This window comes from Xenopus tropicalis, chromosome 3 (genome assembly GCF_000004195.4).
Source record: "Xenopus tropicalis strain Nigerian chromosome 3, UCB_Xtro_10.0, whole genome shotgun sequence".
NCBI classification, from domain to species: domain Eukaryota; kingdom Metazoa; phylum Chordata; class Amphibia; order Anura; family Pipidae; genus Xenopus; species Xenopus tropicalis.
This window is the reverse complement of record NC_030679.2, coordinates 7,165,677-7,188,278: the sequence shown is the minus strand read 5'-3', so window position 1 is coordinate 7,188,278 and position 22,602 is coordinate 7,165,677. Positions and strand designations below refer to the sequence as shown.

General features: G+C 46.1%; 1 protein-coding gene across 2 annotated transcripts in view; it reads right to left on the bottom strand.

Annotated features, from left to right (window-relative positions):
* The window catches only part of large1 (LARGE xylosyl- and glucuronyltransferase 1), a 235,160-nt gene that overhangs the window by 123,420 nt on the left and 89,138 nt on the right, over positions 1 to 22,602 (bottom strand). For both annotated transcript variants that reach the window (XM_031898555.1, XM_031898556.1), the window contains exon 3: positions 665 to 960. In XM_031898555.1, the coding sequence (XP_031754415.1) occupies positions 665 to 960 (296 nt within the window). The remainder of the gene's footprint in view (positions 1 to 664; positions 961 to 22,602) is intronic.

Here is a 22,602-nt window from a genome sequence, read left to right as displayed (position 1 = left end):
GGTAATTATATCTTAGTTGGGATCAAGTACAGGTACTGTTTTATTATTACAGAGAAAAGGGAATCATTTAACCATTAAATAAACCCAATAGGGCTGTTCTGCCCCAATAAGGGGTAATTATATCTTAGTTGGGATCAAGTACAGGTACTGTTTTATTATTACAGAGAAAAGGGAATCATTTAACCATTAAATAAACCCAATAGGGCTGTTCTGCCCCAATAAGGGGTAATTATATCTTAGTTGGGATCAAGTACAGGTACTGTTTTATTATTTCAAAAAGAAAAAGGAAATCATTTTTAAAAATGTAAATTATTATTTGCTTATAATGGAGTCTATGGCAGATGGCCTTTCCGTAACTTTCTGGATAATGGGTTTCCGGATAAGGGATCCCATACCTGTACGTGCAACTAGGAGGAGATGAAAAAGTCTTTTTAGAATATTCTAGTAAAGGCCCAGGAAAGTAGATATGGAGGACAGCAGAAGATCGGATGAGGATGAATAGATCTCAGTAGATCATATACAGACCAATGTGGGGCAAGAGTAGAACAGGGGCAGGTCAACTGGAACTGCCATTTATCCTCCCATCAGCAGGGCCGGTGTAGGAATGATGGGAGTTGCAGTTCAGCCTCACCCAGAGAAGGTTTAGGATGAGCCCAGGACTTACCTCGCACTTCTCCACGGCTGGCAGCTGGCCGCACTCAGAGCTGTTACCAGCCACAATCCCCGCCCGTAGGCTCTCGCTGTCCCCAGTTCCTTCCTCCATGGAGTAGGTTTTGGAGCGGTTGCCATGTCGGTGTGAGGGGCCCCGGCCCTGCGCCAGGCTGAGCTGCTTGCGGAGCAGTCGGTTCTCTTCCTCCACCTCTCGCACCCGCACTTCCAGGCTCTCCCGCTGGCTGGGGGCCAAGTAACGCGGGCTGTGGGGCTGAGCGTCCAGCGGGGACAGGGACACCGTCTTCCCATCTGCAACGAGAGGAGGAAACAGTCATTATGGGAGATAATCCTAGTCCCAAAATCCTCCTTCTTCTACCCAAACATATCACTACTCCTACTGACCCAGGTCCCTATCAATGTGAGATTTTGAACATCATTCCACCCAACTCTGAGACCAGCCATGAGATGCCCCTCTGCATACTGCTCGCTTGCTCCAACCCAACTCTGAGACCAGCCATGAGATGCCCCTCTGCATACTGCTCGCTTGGTCCAACCCAACTCTGAGACCAGCCATGAGATGCCCCTCTGCATACTGCTCGCTTGCTCCAACCCAACTCTGAGACCAGCCATGAGATGCCCCTCTGCATACTGCTCGCTTGGTCCAACCCAACTCTGAGACCAGCCATGAGATGCCCCTCTGCATACTGCTCGCTTGGTCCAACCCAACTCTGAGACCAGCCATGAGATGCCCCTCTGCATACTGCTCACTTGGTCCCTTCCAACTCTGAGACCAGCCATGAGATGCCCCTCTGCATACTGCTCGCTTGGTCCAACCCAACTCTGAGACCAGCCATGAGATGCCCCTCTGCATACTGCTTGCTTGGTCCCCCCCAATTCTCAGACCAGCCATGAGATGCCCCTCTGCATACTGCTCACTTGGTCCCTTCCAACTCTGAGACCAGCCATGAGATGCCCCCCTGCATACTGCTCGCTTGGTCCACCCCAACTCTGAGACCAGCCATGAGATGCCCCCCTGCATACTGCTCGCTTGGTCCAACCCAACTCTGAGACCAGCCATGAGATGCCCCTCAGAATACTGCTCGCTTGGTCCACCCCAACTCTGAGACCAGCCATGAGATGCTCCTCTGCATACTGCTCACTTGGTCCAACCCAACTCTGAGACCAGCCATGAGATGCCCCCCTGCATACTGCTCGCTTGGTCCAACCCAACTCTGAGACCAGCCATGAGATGCCCCCCTGCATACTGCTCGCTTGGTCCCTCCCAATTCTAAAAACATTATGAAAACAGGGCAAAACCAACCCAATTGCGCTAGATTGATGCAATATACAACAAGCCCCGCCCCCAATATTATTAAACTGGGTTTTCATGCAGTTCTCCTTGCTGGCAGGGTTTAGACAGGCCAACCACAATACCAGAACCCCCCCCCCCCCCCCCCCCGTTGGGCCCTAGCCAATGAACAATCTCATTAACCCTTTGTTATGTCCAACATTATGCCCAGTCGGACGCCGCTCGTTGATGAATGGGTTAACTTCATACCAAGGATATATTTTGCCATTTTGCCGGCGGTAGAAGCAGAAATACGTTCCAAAGTGCAGACGGGCTTTAAATTCGCTTTGATGATTTATTTATATTTTTGTGTTGCTGGAATCTGTGAAACGCCATTAACTCCGTATTTTAATTGCATGCAAATTACACGAAATAGAATTGGCTTATCTCGATTTGGGGACCCTTTCTGAAGCATAGTAATTAGAGCGCCGCGTCGTTAGAGTAAAAACAGTGCGTGCTAATCGGGATGATTTGTGTATTACTCGCCCGCCGCCCATTCACCAACACACGTTTCATTTCAAATGTGCAGCCTGGCATTAAAATCCCACTCGGTTTGCGCTTTTTTTTTATTTTATTCAACAAAATAAACTGATTTAAACTCACAAAGCAACTGGAAATTGCATTCTAAACAGGTAACCCCCATAACATCAGTTTAAAGGGGAACTAAACCCTGATGCACTGTTCAACCAAACTTTATTTAGTTACCCCAATGTTTCTATATATCTGTAACCTTGTTATGGGCTAAGGGGGCCCAGCCTGAAGGCCAGTTAGGGGGGGATTTGGGGTGAGTGCTTATTTGTGCCCTGGGTACCCCTGGAACTATAGCGGGGTGACTGTTACCCCAATGTTTCTATATATCTGTAACCTTGTTATGGGCTAAGGGGGCCCAGCCTGAAGGCCAGTTAGGGGGGGATTTGGGGTGAGTGCTTATTTGTGCCCTGGGTACCCCTGGAACTATAGCGGGGTGACTGTTACCCCAATGTTTCTATATATCTGTAACCTTGTTATGGGCTAAGGGGGCCCAGCCTGAAGGCCAGTTAGGGGGGATTTGGGGTGAGTGCTTATTTGTGCCCTGGGTACCCCTGGAACTATAGCAGGGTGACTGTTACCCCAATGTTTCTATATATCTGTAACCTTGTTATGGGCTAAGGGGGCCCAGCCTGAAGGCCAGTTAGGGGGGGATTTGGCGTGAGTGCTTATTTGTGCCCTGGGTACCCCTGGAACTATAGCGGGGTGACTGTTACCCCAATGTTTCTATATATCTGTAACCTTGTTATGGGCTAAGGGGGCCCAGCCTGAAGGCCAGTTAGGGGGGGATTTGGGGTGAGTGCTTATTTGTGCCCTGGGTACCCCTGGAAACTATAGCGGGGTGACTGTTACCCCAATGTTTCTATATATCTGTAACCTTGTTATGGGCTAAGGGGGCCCAGCCTGAAGGCCAGTTAGGGGGGGATTTGGGGTGAGTGCTTATTTGTGCCCTGGGTACCCCTGGAACTATAGCAGGGTGACTGTTACCCCAATGTTTCTATATATCTGTAACTTGTTATGGGCTAAGGGGGCCCAGCCTGAAGGCCAGTTAGGGGGGATTTGGGGTGAGTGCTTATTTGTGCCCTGGGTACCCCTGGAACTATAGCAGGGTGACTGTTACCCCAATGTTTCTATATATCTGTAACCTTGTTATGGGCTAAGGGGGCCCAGCCTGAAGGCCAGTTAGGGGGGGATTTGGCGTGAGTGCTTATTTGTGCCCTGGGTACCCCTGGAACTATAGCGGGGTGACTGTTACCCCAATGTTTCTATATATCTGTAACCTTGTTATGGGCTAAGGGGGCCCAGCCTGAAGGCCAGTTAGGGGGGATTTGGCGTGAGTGCTTATTTGTGCCCTGGGTACCCCTGGAACTATAGCGGGGTGACTGTTACCCCAATGTTTCTATATATCTGTAACCTTGTTATGGGCTAAGGGGGCCCAGCCTGAAGGCCAGTTAGGGGGGGATTTGGGGTGAGTGCTTATTTGTGCCCTGGGTACCCCTGGAACTATAGCGGGGTGACTGTTACCCCAATGTTTCTATATATCTGTAACCTTGTTATGGGCTAAGGGGGCCCAGCCTGAAGGCCAGTTAGGGGGGGATTTGGGGTGAGTGCTTATTTGTGCCCTGGGTACCCCTGGAACTGTAGCGGGGTGACTGTTACCCCAATGTTTCTATATATCTGTAACCTTGTTATGGGCTAAGGGGGCCCAGCCTGAAGGCCAGTTAGGGGGGGATTTGGGGTGAGTGCTTATTTGTGCCCTGGGTACCCCTGGAACTATAGCGGGGTGACTGTTACCCCAATGTTTCTATATATCTGTAACCTTGTTATGGGCTAAGGGGGCCCAGCCTGAAGGCCAGTTAGGGGGGATTTGGGGTGAGTGCTTATTTGTGCCCTGGGTACCCCTGGAACTATAGCGGGGTGACTGTTACCCCAATGTTTCTATATATCTGTAACCTTGTTATGGGCTAAGGGGGCCCAGCCTGAAGGCCAGTTAGGGGGGGATTTGGGGTGAGTGCTTATTTGTGCCCTGGGTACCCCTGGAACTATAGCGGGGTGACTGTTATCCCAATGTTTCTATATATCTGTAACCTTGTTATGAGCAAACAACAGTTTCCTGGTTGCGTTCCCCTTTAATCCCAAGCATTATACACTGATGTGACCAGAACCCTTACCCCCTGGGACAGAGTGCTCCAGTATCTATCTCGCACACAGCCGCCCCTGCTCGGCCCCCATTATATTACATATGTTCAACATCAGCATCTTTTCAATTTATTGCATGCTCGCTGTGAAGTTCAGGAAACATGAAGCAGATTACAGTAAAACAAGATATATTGCGGCAAGATCATAAAATGCAAGTATCTGTTTGCATACAGTGGCACCTAGCTGTTCCAGCCTGATTAATGCCTTGGGCTGGAGATATATCACTGACATCTACTTATTCTCCCATTGCTCTGTACAAACAACACACTCCATAAAAAGTATACAGAGAATGAGGCAATGTATTTCCTATTGCTGCTAAATTAATCTGCTGCTTTATTTCCCTAAACTGCTCGCGGGGAAAACTGTGACAGATTAAAATACCAGTGTCCGGACATTAGGGCATGATGGTTACAGAAGGGCAAATGATGATGGTAGGGCAAGGTGGAGGAAGCATGACAATATAGAAACAGTAATGTAGGACAAGACATAGACAGTAGGGCAAGATGGAGACAGTAGGGCAAGATGGAGACAGTAGGGCAAGATGGAGACAGTAGGGCAAGATGGAGACAGTAGGGCAAGATGGAGACAGTAGGGCAAGATGGAGACAGAAGGGCAAGATGGAGACAGAAGGGCAAGATGGAGACAGAAGGGCAAGATGGAGACAGTAGGGCAAGATGGAGACAGAAGGGCAAGATGGAGACAGAAGGGCAAGATGGAGACAGTAGGGCAAGATGGAGACAGTAGAGCAAGATGGAGACAGTAGGGCAAGATGGAGACAGTGGAGCAAGATGGAGACAGTAGGGCAAGATGGAGACAGTAGGGCAAGATGGAGACAGTAGAGCAAGATGGGGACAGTAGGACAAGATGGAGACAGTGGAGCAAGATGGAGACAGTGGGACAAGATGGAGACAGTAGGGCAAGATGGAGACAGTAGGGCAAGATGGAGACAGTGGAGCAAGATGGAGACAGTAGGGCAAGATGGAGACAGTAGGGCAAGAGGAGACAGTAGGGCAAGATGGAGACAGTGGGACAAGATGGAGACAGTAGGACAAGATGGAGACAGTGGAGCAAGATGGAGACAGTAGGGCAAGATGGAGACAGTAGGGCAAGATGGAGACAGTAGGGCAGGATGGAGACGGTAGGGCAAGATGGAGACGGTAGGGCAAGATGGAGACAGTAGGGCAGGATGGAGACAGTAAGGCAAGATGGAGACAGTAGGGCAAGATGGAGACAGTAGGGCAAGATGGGGACAGTGGAGCAAGATGGAGACAGTAGGGCAAGATGGAGACAGTAGGTCATTATGGAGACAGTAGGTGATTATGGAGACAGTAGGTGATTATGGAGACAGTAGAACAAGATGGAGACAGTAGGGCAAGATGGAGACAGTAGGTGATTATGGAGACAGTAGGGCAAGATGAAGACAGCAGGGCAAGATGGAGACAGTAGGGCAAGATGGAGACAGTAGGGCAAGATGGAGACAGTAGGGCAGGATGGAGACAGTAGGGTAAGATGGAGACAGTAGGGCAAGGTGGACTGGAGACAGTGGGGGCAAGATGGAGACAGTAGGGCAAGATGGAGACAGTAGGGCAAGATGGAGACAGTGGGGCAAGATGGAGACAGTAGGGCAGGATGGAGACAGTAGGGTAAGATGGAGACAGTAGGGCAAGGTGGACTGGAGACAGTGGGGCAAGATGGAGACAGTAGGGCAAGATGGAGACAGTAGGGCAAGATGGAGACAGTGGGGCAAGATGGAGACAGTAGGGCAAGATGGAGACAGTAGGGCAAGATGGGGACAGTAGGGCAAGATGGGGACAGCAGGACAAGATGGAGACAGTAGGGCAAGATGGGGACAGTAGGGCAAGATGGGGACAGCAGGACAAGATGGAGACAGTAGGGCAAGATGGAGACAGTAGGGCAAGATGGGGACAGCAGGACAAGATGGGGAAAGTAGGGCAAGATGGAGACAGTAGGACAAGATGGAGACAGTAGGGCAAGATGGAGACAGTAGGCCAAGATGGAGACAGTAGGGCAAGATGGAGACAGTAGGCCAAGATGGAGACAGTAGAAGAATAAGACAAGAAGGCAACAGTAACACTTGATGTCGATGATTCCCAACTTCTGGCCCTTCAGTTATTGTTGCAGTACAAAATGTAGTTGAAGGGCAAAAGGGCAGAATTACTGGGCATTGCTTCTATTAAACATGGGCAGATTGTTATGGTCGGTAGTGGGGGGGCCAACGTTCAACTGCAGAGCTACACAGCAGTCTAGCGAGCCTCTGCATTATCCGCCTCTGATTCCCAATCTCGTTAGACCGTTGCCCTTTCAGTATCTGGGTCCATTAATTAAGGCCACTAGTGAATTGTTAATTAAGGCTGAAAAAAACCCCACAACACTCTTTTAATTTGGCTCTTTGCTGCTTAATTGGTCCGTTAATTAAGAGCACGGGCCGAAGTTGCTTGACGCCTCTCATATGAAAAACACTAAGTTTCTACAGACTGAGCTTGATAGGGTTTCCGAGCCAACGGGGTCACCGAGGAAATGCATTGTGGGTCTTTGCCTAAAGAGTGACCTATTCTCATAGGTTCTGTCCAACTTCTGTGGCACTGAGGGGCGGAATTTTTCTGGCCTATGTAGTGGAAAGTTGATAATGGAAGCCAGTTTTGACCACTCCCCCTTTTTAAAGCCACACCCACTTCAAACCAGTACTGGGTACAAAATAAATCAACAAATGGAAGAGGAGTGGTGCCCAAGTGGCTTAAATGAGCGCAAACCTATTCTTATAGGTTATCCCAGTTCTGTCCAACCTCTGTAGCATTTTTCTGGCCTACATGGTAGAGGGTTGATAATGGAAGCCAGTTTTGACCACTCCCCCTTTTTAAAGCCACACCCACTTCAAACCACTACTGGGCACAAAGTAAACAAATGGCAGCGGATTGGTCCCCAAGTGGCTTAAATCAGCGCAAACCTATTCTTATAGGTTATTCCAGTTCTGTCCAACTTCTGTAGCACCGAGGGCTGGAATTATTCTTGTCTATGTGGTGGAGGGTTGATAATAGAAGCCAGTTTTGACCACTCCCCTTTTTAAAGCCACACCCACTTCAAACCACTACTGGGCACAGAATAAATAAACAAATGGAAGAGGAGTGGCTTAAATGAGCGCAAACCTATTCTTATAGGTTATTCCAGTTCTGTCCAACTTCTGTAGCAATTTTCTGGCCTACGTAGTGGAGGGTTGATAATGGAAGCCAGTTTGGCCACGCCCCATTTTTTAAGCCACACCCACTTCAAACCACACCCATGTTATCACAAGAGGCCATGAAAAGAAGAACAGCTGTATCAAAGTAGGTACAATAAGATCCTTATGGCCTAGGACACACACAGTAATTTCCCATTCATTCTCTATTTATTACTTGTGCCCCAACCACAGCAAATGAATAGGAACTAAATCTGTGTTTTATTCCCTTTTAATCTCCAGATCTTTTCGTCATACCTTCGTTGACACTTAAATAATGATTCCATTAAATGGAAAGGCCTCCCCCCGGCACCAAAGTGCACCAATTAATCTCGCCAGGGATCTCCTCCTCCTCCTTCTTCTTACAGAGCCTGCAGGGAGCAATACACTTAGTCTCATCAGGTTTTATTCAATCTGGTCAATGATTGTAAAGCCGGCCATACACAGGCCAATGGAAGCTGCCTCCCTATGGGTTGCTGTCATATATTTAGGTGAAAGTCGGCCATCTTGCTATTGGGCAGACCTCATTATAAGTGCAGGAGAAGTGACCAATGAGAATGCTGATTCCCAGCACTGTGTCGGCCATCTTGCTGGTACCTTACATATAGAGATAATGATGGCATTTTCCCGTCATTATATGGCACAGGAATCAGACATGGGGATAAAGGGACAGACTTGTTCAGTGCTGGGAAACTGTGCTTATTGCTCCCAACTCCAATTGCAGGAACAGAGAACAGGGAGCCGGATTTACTCACATCAGCTGGGATTCTCATTGGGGGAAAGTTTTATTGGGCAATATTGCTTTAAGAATCCAACCCTGATGTTACTGGACTACAGCTCCCAGCATGCCCCACCCTTCATTATATGTTACATTATTCTGGGATTTGTAGTCCGGCAACAACTAAATAAAGTTTGGTTGAGCAGTGCAGCAGGGTTAAAAACCCCTTTATGGACATGAAAACCACATAGGGGCAAACATACAAACTCCTTGCAAATACTATCCATGGCTGGAGTCGAACCCAAAGACCCCTGCTCTGCTCATTAAGTAGAATAAAACCTAATTCTGCTCATTTCTGTATCTCTATTATATTAACCTTATCTGCTGAAAGTACCAGCCTTCCGCTGAGTTAGTGAAACCAATCGATACTAAAGGACTCGTGTAAAATGGCTGCCTGGCTGGATCCTTATTACTGTGCGAGAGGGGCAGGGGGTCAAGCCTATAAAAGATATTAAATCGGCAGGAAGGATTTTTATTCTGGTTTCCCTGGGAGTTGGCCCCTTGCCTGCGGCTACCTTGATCAATACAGAGGGCAGGTTGGACTTGGCAGATGGTTGCCCTACTTACTACCCGACCCTGTAACCCCCTCATTAGGACAATTCTAAAAAATTCCTTGCGTTCAATATGAGCACGGATTCAGAATGCCACTCTGCCAAGACCCCTATTAGCAGGCAACCAGAAGGCCCATAGGGTTGGCATTTAGGTACAGGAATATCTATTTCCGAGAATTCCAACGCGCAGCCGTTCCCGGCAGGGGCAGATCTGTGAATTCCCATCAGCAAATGTAATAATGTCACTGGGCTCAGCTCTTACCCAATAACCACAATGAACATTAACTGATCCCATATACATATTTAGCATGGCAAACGGTGTTGTCTTTAAAGGTGAAGATAACCAAAGCTGCATTTTTATTTAGTAAATACACCCCCAGTCATTTACTGACCAGAAACCAAAGTTAATTAACTTTCATGTTTTTGTTAGTCCTACTGAGATTTATTGGCAAATCCCCTACATTAAGATAAAATGGGATAAGTGAATTGTTCCAATGCCAGAGCTATTTTGAATCCCAGTCCAGACAAACCAGATAGTGACAGTAGGAAAATAGTAGGGCAAGATGGGGACAGTAGGGCAAGATGGGGACAGTAGGGCAAGATGGAGACAGTAGGGCAAGATGGAGACAGTAGGGCAAGATGGAGACAGTAGGGCAAGATGGGGACAGTAGGGCAAGATGGAGACAGTAGGGCAAGATGGAGACAGTAGGGCAAGATGGAGACAGGAGGGCAAGATGGGGACAGCAGGGCAAGATGGGGACAGTAGGGCAAGATGGAGACAGTAGGGCAAGATGGAAACAGTAGGGCAAGATGGAGACAGTAGGGCAAGATGGAGACAGTAGGGCAAGATGGAGACAGTAGGGCAAGATGGAGACAGTGGGGAAAGATGGAGACAGTAGGGCAAGAAGGAAACAGTAGGGCAAGATGGAAACAGTAGGACAAGATGGAAACAGTAGGACAAGATGGAGGCAGTAGGGCAAGATGGAAACAGTATGGCAAGATGGAGACAGTAGGGCAAGATGGAGACAGTAGGGCAAGATGGAAACAGTAGGGCAAGATGGAAACAGTAGGGCAAGATGGAGACAGTAGGGAAAGATGGAAACAGTAGGGCAAGATGGAAACAGTAGGGCAAGATAGAGACAGTAGGGCAAGATGGAGACAGTAGGGCAAGATGGAGACAGTAGGGCAAGATGGAGACAGTAGGGCAAGGATGGAGACAGTAGGGCAAGATGGAGACAGTAGGGCAAGATGGAAACAGTAGGGCAAGATGGAGACAGTAGGGCAAGATGGAGACAGTAGGGCAAGATGCAAACAGTAGGGCAAGATGGCGACAGTAGGGCAAGATGCAAACAGTAGGGCAAGATGGCGACAGTAGGGCAAATGGAAACAGTAGGGCAAGATGGAGACAGTAGGGCAAGATGGAGACAGTAGGGCAAGATGGAGACATTAGGGCAAGATGGTGACAGTAGGGCAAGATGGAAACAGTAGGGCAAGATGGAGACACTTGGACAAGATTGAGAGAGTTGGGCCAGATGTTGACAGTAAGACAAGATGGAGACAGAAGCATGGATCATGGATGTATCTGGGCTTTTGGCCTATCTGGGTGTGACCAGGGTGGATCATTGGATACTTCAATTGCCTGCCGCACTGTAAGCCGCACAATGGATATGCTTAATAGCCACAAGGTACTTAATGGTTCCTGCTAAAGTAAAGAGAATAGCTAAATGACATCAGCACTTCCATAGCCAATCAAAATGCTGAGTGCTGACTGAGCAAGAAAGCACTCAATCAATTAATAAACGCATTTAAAAGATGAAAGGCATGAAGGGTTTAATATATCTCTTCATAGGCCTATAATATTGCAGTTACTTTTATAGAACGAGTTTAATTAAGCGGTGTGTTAACTGAGCGAATCATTTCCAGGCTGATAGACCAGCACTTTGCGCAGCTGACCCGCCATTGTGTCCTTATTTCACTCTGCTTATTCCACTCGGAAGATGGAGAAGAAACAATAACAGATAAAGGGGGGAAAAGAGTAAAAAAAGCAGTTATTTTTGGCGTAAAGCCTTGTACGAGAGAGGGGGCACAATGTGTCCTGACGTTCCGCTTCTCCACGGGACTAAAGTCACAGTATATTTACAGGTTTGTGGAGGGGGCGTTTGGTAAGGACCAACTTCTGGGGAACAGTGGGCGACTGGAATGGGAAATGAGTCACCCGTATAATTTGTTTTGCTCAGAACATGTTCCTGCATCATAGAAATGAGCCAAAAGTACAAATAACTGGTTTATTCAACCTCCTCCACCTACGGTAAGGCCTAGTCATCTCAACTAGTATTCTCAGCCTATTCTAGGAAAGCGGCGTTGTGACTAGTACAACAGCCATAAGGCGTAATTTACAATTTGCACCTTCTAGTGTTCTTGTCCAGGGTCAACGTAAATGGCCCCTCTTCTATCCATTTTCCCACAAGTGCTGCACTGCTTTCTAGTTTAGTCTTAAATGTCTTAAACAAGAGACTTCGTGGTTAGTCATCCACACTATGGATTTTATGGTAAAGATGGTGGAGAAATGGCAATGTTAAGGGCTGAATTAGTGTAGCATGAAATGGGGAATTGGAGAACATGGAGACAATGTGGTTTGGAACGTGAACATGGGATGGGTTATTCAGTCATGTGGACATTGATGGGGAGATGAGATGGAGTCAAGGTTGAGTTGAGGTTGATAGATGAAACAGGCACTGTGTGAAATGATAAATGGGTGGGTTAATATGACATGAGAGAAAGAACAGAGAATTGTTCAAAAGAGGGAAGGGTGGAACCATGACAGAGGAGAAGAATTGGGAGTTATAAAGGTAAAAAAAGGAAAATAGAAAAATGAGAACTTATTAGTTTGGGTCAATCTGATTAAGAGTGAAGACACATGGAGCTACTAGTAGCAGCTACTTGTCATGGCTACTAAAATAGACAATATTTATAATTTACTGATAACTGTCTCTACGTGTGTTTTAGCAAAGGCAATTCTCAGTATTGTCTATGGCAGGGTATCTTCTGAAGTATAGTAGCTGCTACTAGTAGCTCCGTGTGTCTTCTCCCTTAAAGAGGATGGCAAGATGATGTAGACAAGAAAAGAGAAAAAATGGTGGGAAAACCAAAATAGGATTTACAGTCAAGTAATAGAGTTCTATGGCTATTTGGGTAGTGATAAGTAAAAGGATGAAGGAGAACTCTAGAGAGAAAGCCAAGAAAGAGGAGGAATATAGGTTTGTGGCCAAGAGATAAAATCAGTATCTGAGAAGCAACAAATTGCTTGATTGAAGGCAAAAAGAAAAGGAAGCTTGGACAGGAAAGTGGGAAAGCCGAGCAAGGATGATTGGCGATGGAGGAAGGTGAAAGATGAATGGAAAGGTAGAGATGGAAATCATCAGATCATGGAATATAAATATGAGAATAGGGTTATGCATGGTGCAAAGGATAAGAGAATAAGAATAGAAGCAAAAATTCAAGAAGAACTTGTGACAAAAGAATGATTCATGGTGGGAAAGTGTCTGTGAGATGGAGAGAAACATAATAAAAGAAAAGAATTTGGGGTGAAACATCTCCAACCCTCTCTATCAAGTGCCTGACAAGGACCTCCAGTCACAAATACTCAATCCTTGACGGCCTGACTGAAAGGATAAAGGAAGTTTGGACAGGAATGTAGGAAAATAAAAATAGAAGTATGACTGTAAAGGGAAGACACATCTGGGAGGTGACGTAGGAAGGCGAACAATGAATGGTAGGTAGAGATGGAAACCATCAGATCATGGAATATAAATACGAGAGTAGGGTTATGCATGGTGCAAATAAGAAGAGAATAAGAATAGAAGCAATAATTGAAGAAGAACTTGTGACAAAAGAATGATTCATGGTGGGAAAGTGTCTGTGAGATGGAGAGAAACATAACAAAAGAAAAGAATTTGGGGTGAAACATCTCCAACCCTCTCTATCAAGTGCCTGACAAGGACCTCCAGTCACAAATACCCAACCCTTGATGGCCTGACTGAAAGCAAAAAGGAAGTTTGGACAGGAATGCAGGAAAGTACAAATTAAAAAAATGACTTTAAAGAGAAGACACATCTGGGAGGTGAACGATGAATGGTAATGGAAACCATCAGATCATGGAATATAAATATGAGAGTAGGGTTATGCATGGTGCAAAAAATAAGAGATTAAGAATAGAAGCAAACATTGAAGAAGAAGATAATTGAAGAAGAACAAAGAACTTGTGACAAAAGAATGATTCATGGTGGGAAAGTGTCTGTTGGATAGAAGAAATGGAGAGAAACATATTAAAATAAAAGGGGTGAAACATCTCCAACCCTCTCTATCAAGTGCCTGACAAGGACTTCCAGTCACAAAAACTCAACCCTTGGACAGGAATGTAGGAAAGTAAAAATAGACATATGACTGTAAAGAGAAGACACATCTGGGAGCTGAACAATGGATGGTAATGGAAACCATCAGATCATGGAATATAAATGTGAGAGTAGGGTAATGCATGGTGCAAACAATAAGAGAATGAGAATAGGAGCAGAAATTGAAGAGCTGTTGAGAAGAAGAGACAGACAGAAACAGATTAGGTGAAAAGTATTTAATGTGGAACATCTCCAACTCTCTCCATGCACGAAATGCCTCACAAGGACCTCTAGTCATCAATACTCAACCCTTGGCAGGAACCCTGTGTTTCCATCAACAGAAGAATGTTTGGCTTGAAGGACTTTGGCGTTAGACCTTCTAAATATGTGAAACTTTTCTCAACTTCTCCATTTGTTTCAAGCCCCCACCCTAAGAATAACATCTGAACTGAATTATTTGTGGGGTGGGGTGGGGGTTAATTCCTTTTGATTTCCAGAGGAAGTGAGTTCTGTACTTCAGGAGAAATCTGATTTGCAAGGACGATGCTGGTGAGATGCAGACCCTGATAGCCCCCGCACCCTTCAGCTAGGCCAGCGGCACTTCCATCCCTCTTGTTCTTTTATTAAAAGGAAGAACAACTCATCACAAGCATAATTTCCGCTAATAAGACGGAGAAGAACATTTTGAAAAACCCTAAACAATTTAGCTGTGAGTGCTGTTGCTCTTTAACTGCAATAATAAGCTACGGGCTTTGGCTGTCTCATTAATTCCGAGTGCCACGGGCATGTCCTCATTGGCTGCCCTCCGTTATTAAAGTCAATGAATTAGATTCGGTTACTTGAGAAAAAGCAGAAAAAGAGCACTTGACTGTTTTTTTTTCTTTTTGAGATTCAATGAGTTTGGTGCCAGTGCTGTCAGTGTTACACATAGTAAGTAGGTTCTACTTCGAACGGCAAACATGTTGTTATTCAGAACCTGATTCACCCATGGGATTGGTCCAAAAAAGGATCAGCCCACTGGATTTACACTGTATTTATCCTGCTGTGGGTTCTGGGGTATTATACATGGAAATGGCACTGTATTTATCCTGCTGTGGGTTCTGGGGTATTATACATGGAATTGGCACTTTATTTATCCTGCTGTGGGTTCTGGGGTATTATACATGGAATTGGCACTGTATTTATCCTGCTGTGGGTTCTGGGGTATTATACATGGAATTGGCACTGTATTTATCCCGCTGTGGGTTCTGGGGCATTATACATGGAATTGGCACTGTATTTATCCTGCTGTGGGTTCTGGGGTATTATACATGGAATTGGCACTGTATTTATCCCGCTGTGGGTTCTGGGCATTATACATGGAATTGGCACTGTATTTATCCTGCTGTGGGTTCTGGGGTATTATACATGGAATTGGCACTGTATTTATCCTGCTGTGGGTTCCGGGGTATTATACATGGAATTGGCACTGTATTTATCCCGCTGTGGGTTCTGGGGTATTATACATGGAATTGGCACTGTATTTATCCCACTGTGTGTTCTGGGGTATTATACATGGAATTGGCACTGTATTTATCCTGCTGTGTGTTCTGGGGTATTATACATGGAATTGGCACTGTATTTATCCCGCTGTGGGTTCTGGGGTATTATACATGGAATTGGCACTGTATTTATCCCGCTGTGGGTTCTGGGGTATTATACATGGAATTGGCACTGTATTTATCCTGCTGTGGGTTCTGGGGTATTATACATGGAATTGGCACTGTATTTATCCCGCTGTGGGTTCTGGGGTATTATACATGGAATTGGCACTGTATTTATCCCGCTGTGGGTTCTGGGGTATTATACATGGAATTGGCACTGTATTTATCCCGCTGTGGGTTCTGGGGTATTATACATGGAATTGGCACTGTATTTATCCTGCTGTGGGTTCTGGGGTATTATACATGGAATTGGCACTGTATTTATCCTGCTTGATATGTGGCCATAGAACTGTCCCGGGATACTAAGAAGTAATCTGCCTTCAATTAGTCCTTATTGACAAGGGATTCTAAAGTGCATTGCTAGAGCCACGACCATTAATCACGCTGTGCATAGCAGGTTTGGCACATTATACTTTCCTTTAGAGCAATTACATTATAGAAGGAGCGGCCCAGTCACAAAATGTCCTGAACATTTTTTTTCCAGACGTTGGCAACTTTGAAGATGTTTGGAGTAACGTTGCCTGGATATGATAGAATCCCATTAGGAAAAGGACCGTAAGTATCGCTAATGGCTCTAAGTGACTGCCGGAGCTATTTATTGGGGGGCGGGGTGGGTACCATCAGAACATTATGGGGAGGTGGATGCCATCAGCAGGAAAAGATTATGATGTAGAGAATGCTATTCTGAGACAATTTGCAATTGGTCTTCATTTTTTATTATTTGCAATTTTTTTCCCCAGCAGTTCTCCAGTTTGGAATTTCAGCAGCTATCTGGTTGCTATGGTCCAATTTAACCTAGCAACCCGATAGATAGACTGGATTATAAATAAGAGAGGGGCTGAATAGAAAGATAGGTAATAAAAACGACCCCCCCTTATCTTTAAGGGACCCTCCCCTTCCATATAAATGTCTATAATACACCCCCCCTTATCTTTAAGGGACCCTCCCCTTCCATATAAATGTCTTTAATACACCCCCCCTTATCTTTAAGAGACCCTCCCCTTCCATATAAATGTCTATAATACACACCCCTTATCTTTAAGGGACCCTCCCCTTCCATATAAATGTCTATAATACACCCCCCCTTATCTTTAAGGGACCCTCCCCTTCCATATAAATGTCTTTAATACACCCCCCCTTATTTTTAAGAGACCCTCCCCTTCCATATAAATGTCTATAATACACACCCCTTATCTTTAAGGGACCCTCCCCTTCCATATAAATGTCTATAATACACCCCCCCTTATCTTAAGGGAACCCTCCCCTTCCATATAAATGTCTATAATACACACCCTTATCTTTAAGGGACCCTCCCCTTCCATATAAATGTCTATAATACACCCCCCCTTATCTTTAAGGGACCCTCCCCTCCATATAAATGTCTTAATACACCCCCCCTTATCTTTAAGGGACCCTCCCCTTCCATATAAATGTCTATAATTACACACCCCTTATCTTTAAGGACCCTCCCCTTCCATATAAATGTCTATTAATACACACCCCTTATCTTTAAGGGACCCTCCCCTTCCATATAAATGTCTATAATACACACCCCCTTATCTTTAAGGGACCCTCCCCTTCCATATAAATGTCTATAATACACACCCTTATCTTTAAGGGACCCTCCCCTTCCATATAAATGTCTATAATTACCACCCCCCCCTTATCTTTAAGGGACCCTCCCCTTCCATATAAATGTCTATAATACACACCCCTTATCTTTAAGGACCCTCCCCTTCCATATAAATGTCTATTAATACACCCCCCCTTATCTTTAAGGACCCTCCCCTTCCATATAAATGTCTATAATACACACCCTTTATCTTTAAGGGACCCTCCCCTTCCATATAAATGTCTATAATACACACCCCTTATCTTTAAGGGACCCTCCCCTTCCATATAAATGTCTATAATACACACCCCTTATCTTTAAGAGACCCTCCCCTTCCATATAAATGTCTATAATACACACCCCTTATCTTTAAGGGACCCTCCCCTTCCATATAAATGTCTATAATACACCCCCTTATCTTTAAGAGACCCTCCCCTTCCATATAATGTCTATAATACACACCCTTATCTTAAGGGACCCTCCCCTTCCATATAAATGTCTATAATACACACCCCTTATCTTTAAAAGACCCTCCCCTTCCATATAAATGTCTATAATACACACCCCTTATCTTTAAGGGACCCTCCCCTTCCATATAAATGTCTATAATACACACCCCTTATCTTTAAGAGACCCTCCCCTTCCATATAAATGTCTATAATACACCCCCCCTTATCTTTAAGAGACCCTCCCCTTCCATATAAATGTCTATAATACACACCCCTTATCTTTAATCCTAAAAAAATGTTAGCACCTAACAGAAGGGAGGGGCTTGTTTATACAGAGCTCATTGGCTCAGATAACTCTGGTGGTGGAAGAAGTCGATAATACAGGTGAAAACTAAAATATCCTTCCACCGTTTGCTGATGTTATAATACTGTGCGCTTTCTGTAATTGTTTTGTTGACAGATTAGAGCTTTGTTGCTTATTATTTCATTTAATTGCTCAATTACATCTCAAATTAAATCTCAGATCTCTCTTATAAAGGGAAGAATTCGAAGGCTGTCGCACTCCCATTGTACCATGTGAGACACCAGGGGAAATATTTTGTGACAACGGTGTAAAACGCTAATGTCACTTAAAAAGGGGGTGGGGCCAGATTATAAGCAGGAAGTAAGCTCCACAAGGCAAGCAGGAAGTAGGTATGATCAAACAGAAATTTTTTCTCTTTTTTCCCCATCTTGACTGCTTTGTTGCTGTCACTTGATTTTTTAGAACAAACAACATGAAAGTGAAGGCAGCTCCGCTAATTACATATAAAATTAATTAGAAACAAACATGTTTTTTTTTTTGTCTGATGAAATGAATACACATTTATACAAATGGCGGCACCAGATGCTTTGACTGTAATGAATAACGTACTGTATATTCATGTTCCTGGCTGTCTAGAATCTTCCGTGATTACAAACATGTTGGGAGGTAGGTGTCTGTAATATATACAGTCCTGGCAGGGGTAGGTGTCAATCAGGAGGGGGGCTGATAGATGAAAATCAAGAAGGATTATGCACGAGGCGTCTGTCTAGGGTCCCGTCAGTAAGAAGAGACCGCACCAGAGGTCGGTGAGACAGTCCTTGTAACATAGTAACATAGTAAATCAGGTTGAATAAAGACACACGTCCATCACGTTCAACCATAATGCCTATATATAACCTGCCTAACTGCCAGTTGATCCGGAGGAAGGCAAAAACCCCATCTGAAGCCTCTCTAATTTGCCGCAGAGGGGAAACAATTCCTTCCTGACTTCAAGATGGCAATCGGACCCGTCCCTGGGGCAACTTGTACTGAGAGCTATCTCAACAACTACTGCTGCTGTAGAGCTTGTGGGGCAATAAGCAGACAAACACATTTAAAAAGTCTACAGGTCTGGACGCCCTCTGCACCTAGCACTGGATTGGTTCTCTGGCCCAAGGCTGGAACTAGGGTTAGACAGAGGAAGCCCATGTCCAGGGCTAAAAAGGGAGACACTAGGCCCATCACTCTTCTACCTACCCCTAGCTAGGCTTTCTATTAATGAAGGTACCCCACTGCCTGGCGATGAGAGACGGATGAAATGCCCCTACCCGGTGTCCCTGCACGGTTCCGTGCTTCTCAGACAAGGTTGGACCGGGCTGGTGGGCCCGGCTCTAGTCGGCCCCGATGGCCCAAATCCAACCCTTGCTGGTGCTCCCCCTGCCCGACCGTTCCTCCCCTGAAGCATTAAACTTACATGCGCTCAAGGGAGGACGTTGGGGGCACCTGCAGGGCCCCCTGGGGCAGAAGCCCCCCCAGTCCGACCTTGTTCTCACCCCCCTGTGTCGAGTGGGGCAATCGAGGGAAGGGGTGTGCACTGGAATAGGGATGGATTAATCCAAAACCTGTGGATCTGGTAGGTTCATGGTGAAATTTGAGCAACCTTTGCCGGTTCTGGTTTGATGCTGGTCAGACTGGGGAAGTCCACTCCTTCTCTAAAGGTGGCCATACATGGTAAGAGCTCACCAAGCGAGCAGATATTCTCCCAATATCCCCACCTATGGGTGGGCGATATCGGAATAATTCAGACTAGGGATAATTGAATTCGATTGGTGGGTCTAGGCGCCCGTTGGTTTGGGGACCACATCAACAAGCCAAGGTGGTCCCTGATCCAACGAAAAATCAAATCTGCCTGGTCAAGATCTGTTGGTCGGGCAGGCCCGTCGTTAGTGCCCATACACAGGCAAATAAGCTGCCAAATTGGTTTAAAAGACCCATATTGGAAGCTAGCATTGGCCCATGTATGGCCACCTTAATTCCAAAGACTCCATCTCATGGAACTAGAGGTGAATGCAGACGTAGGGTACAGAGTGGGAAGATGCAGGTGCTGGTTGGGTCCAACAATTTTTACTCTATTATTACTAGACAAACCCACATATGTAATAAAAGGCACTAAGTTTGCCCAGGTGACCAGTAAACGCTAGCTGCTGATTGGTTGCTATGGGCTACTGCACCTGGGTTGCATTTTATTACATAAACTGCTTTATGTATTACAGATACCTATACCCAGACGTGTTAGTAATCATGGGTCCCTAGAGTTAGCCCTATTGTTGGTCCGTACAGCTAAGAGTAATGTTACAGTTCAGCATCGGCAGGAAGGACACAGTTTGGACGCTCGTATAACAAATGTCGGGAGGGGTAAATTTATCCGGAAATGTAATCCTTAAATCACCCAAGTTCCACTCCAATAAAGCGGAGAACTTTCTCTACCTGACACTGCCGATGAATAAATTCCTATTTGATGGGAACACTTTGCGGTGTATTTATTTGCCTGCGCTTGGTTTGTGTCCATATTTAGGCTTCCCGTGCCAAATAAACACTGAATATATGATATAGTGGCAGCTTTAGGAACTCGATGGCTCTTATGTTGCTTGTAAATTCATATATTGGCCCGGCTCCAGGGCAGGCAATGAAGCCATCACGCACGGCGCTGTGACAAACTGCAAAGAGACTCTTCTTAACTAAAAGAAGCTGCAATGAACTTAACTAATGGGTAAGTTAAACTGACAGTGTCGGGGGGGGGGAGCAAAGGAAGGATTGTAGGGGGAGAGGTATTTATATAGGGGAGCAAATAGGGACTGCCCCACTCAGTAGCTTGGGAAGGCAGGTTTAGCAGGGCAAGATGGGGACAGTAGGGCAAGATGGAGACAGTAGGGCAAGATGGAGACAGTAGGGCAAGATGGAGACAGTAGGGCAAGATGGAGACAGTAGGGCAGGATAGAGACAGTAGGGCAAGATGGAGACAGTAGGGCAAGATGGAGACAGTAGGGCAAGATGGAGACAGTAGGGCAAGATGGAGACAGTAGGGCAAGATGGAGACAGTAGGGCAGGATAGAGACAGTAGGGCAAGATGGAGACAGTAGGGCAAGATGGGGACAGTAGGGCAAGATGGAGACAGTAGGGCAAGATGGAGACAGTAGGGCAAGATGGAGACAGTAGGGCAAGATGGAGACAGCAGGGCAAGATGGGGACAGTAGGGCAAGATGGAGACAGCAGGGCAAGATGGAGACAGCAGGGCAAGATGGGGACAGTAGGGCAAGATGGAGACAGTAGGGCAAGATGGAGACAGTAGGGCAAGATGGAGACAGTAGGGCAAGATGGAGACAGTAGGGCAGGATAGAGACAGTAGGGCAAGATGGAGACAGTAGGGCAAGATGGAGACAGTAGGGCAAGATGGAGACAGTAGAGCAAGATGGAGACAGTAGGGCAAGATGGAGACAGTAGGGCAGGATAGAGACAGTAGGGCAAGATGGAGACAGTAGGGCAAGATGGGGACAGTAGGGCAAGATGGAGACAGTAGGGCAAGATGGAGACAGTAGGGCAAGATGGAGACAGTAGGGCAAGATGGAGACAGTAGGGCAGGATAGAGACAGTAGGGCAAGATGGAGACAGTAGGGCAAGATGGAGACAGTAGGGCAAGATGGAGACAGTAAGACAAGATGGAGACAGTAGGGCAAGATGGAGACAGTAGGGCAAGATGGAGACAGTAGGGCAAGATGGAGACAGTAGGGCAAAATGGAGACAGTAGGACAAGATGGAGACAGTAGGGCAGGATAGAGACAGTAGGGCAAGATGGAGACAGTAGGGCAAGATGGAGACAGTAGGGCAAGATGGAGACAGTAAGACAAGATGGAGACAGTAGGGCAAGATGGAGACAGTAGGGCAAGATGGAGACAGTAGGGCAAGATGGAGACAGTAGGGCAAGATGGAGACAGTAGGGCAAGATGGAGACAGTAAGACAAGATGGAGACAGTAGGGCAAGATGGAGACAGTAGGGCAAGATGGAGACAGTAGGGCAAAATGGAGACAGTAGGACAAGATGGAGACAGTAGGGCAAGATGGAGACAGTAGGGCAGGATAGAGACAGTAGGACAAGATGGAGACAGCAGGACACAATGGAGACAGTAGGACAAGATGGAGACAGTAGGGCGAGATGGAGACAGTAGGACAAGATGGAGACAGCAGGACACAATGGAGATAGTAGGACGAAATGGAGATAGTAGGGCGAAATGGAGATAGTAGGGCGAGATGGAGACAGTAGGGCGAGAAGGAGACAGTAATGACCCAATAAAAAAATAGCCTGCACAAGCAAGTTCATGCTCCAAAGTCCCACCCAGAAAACCACCCCCTTTGCAACCACTAAATTATACCAGTTCTTGGTGCCCACCTCTGCAACAGAGCCCTTGACTGGTAGTCGCTCCTTGATGGTGACCTAGAAGTGGGTGGGGCTGATGACAATGAGGGGGCAGGAAGAGTGTGGCAGTCAGTACCAGGGACAGCTGGCAGTGAGGTGGCACTTGGGATTGTGCCTTAGGCCCCTCAGTGTTCCCTTTGGCCGCTGCCCAATGCACAGCCTGTATATTGATATATCTGAGCTTTTGTTACCAGTCTTCATTCATCCATATTTATTGTTTATCATCCCCTCCCTCCCCTCTCTCTGCACTAAATTCTCTTTCCATAAAACCCATGCAGATTCTCTCAATTTATGAACAGTAATAACGCTTCCCATAATAATTAATGTAATGTATTTCTCTGGTATCAGATGAGTAACTGCGGCAGCGCCAAATCCCAACGGATCCTCTTTGCTTTTCTCCCTTAAT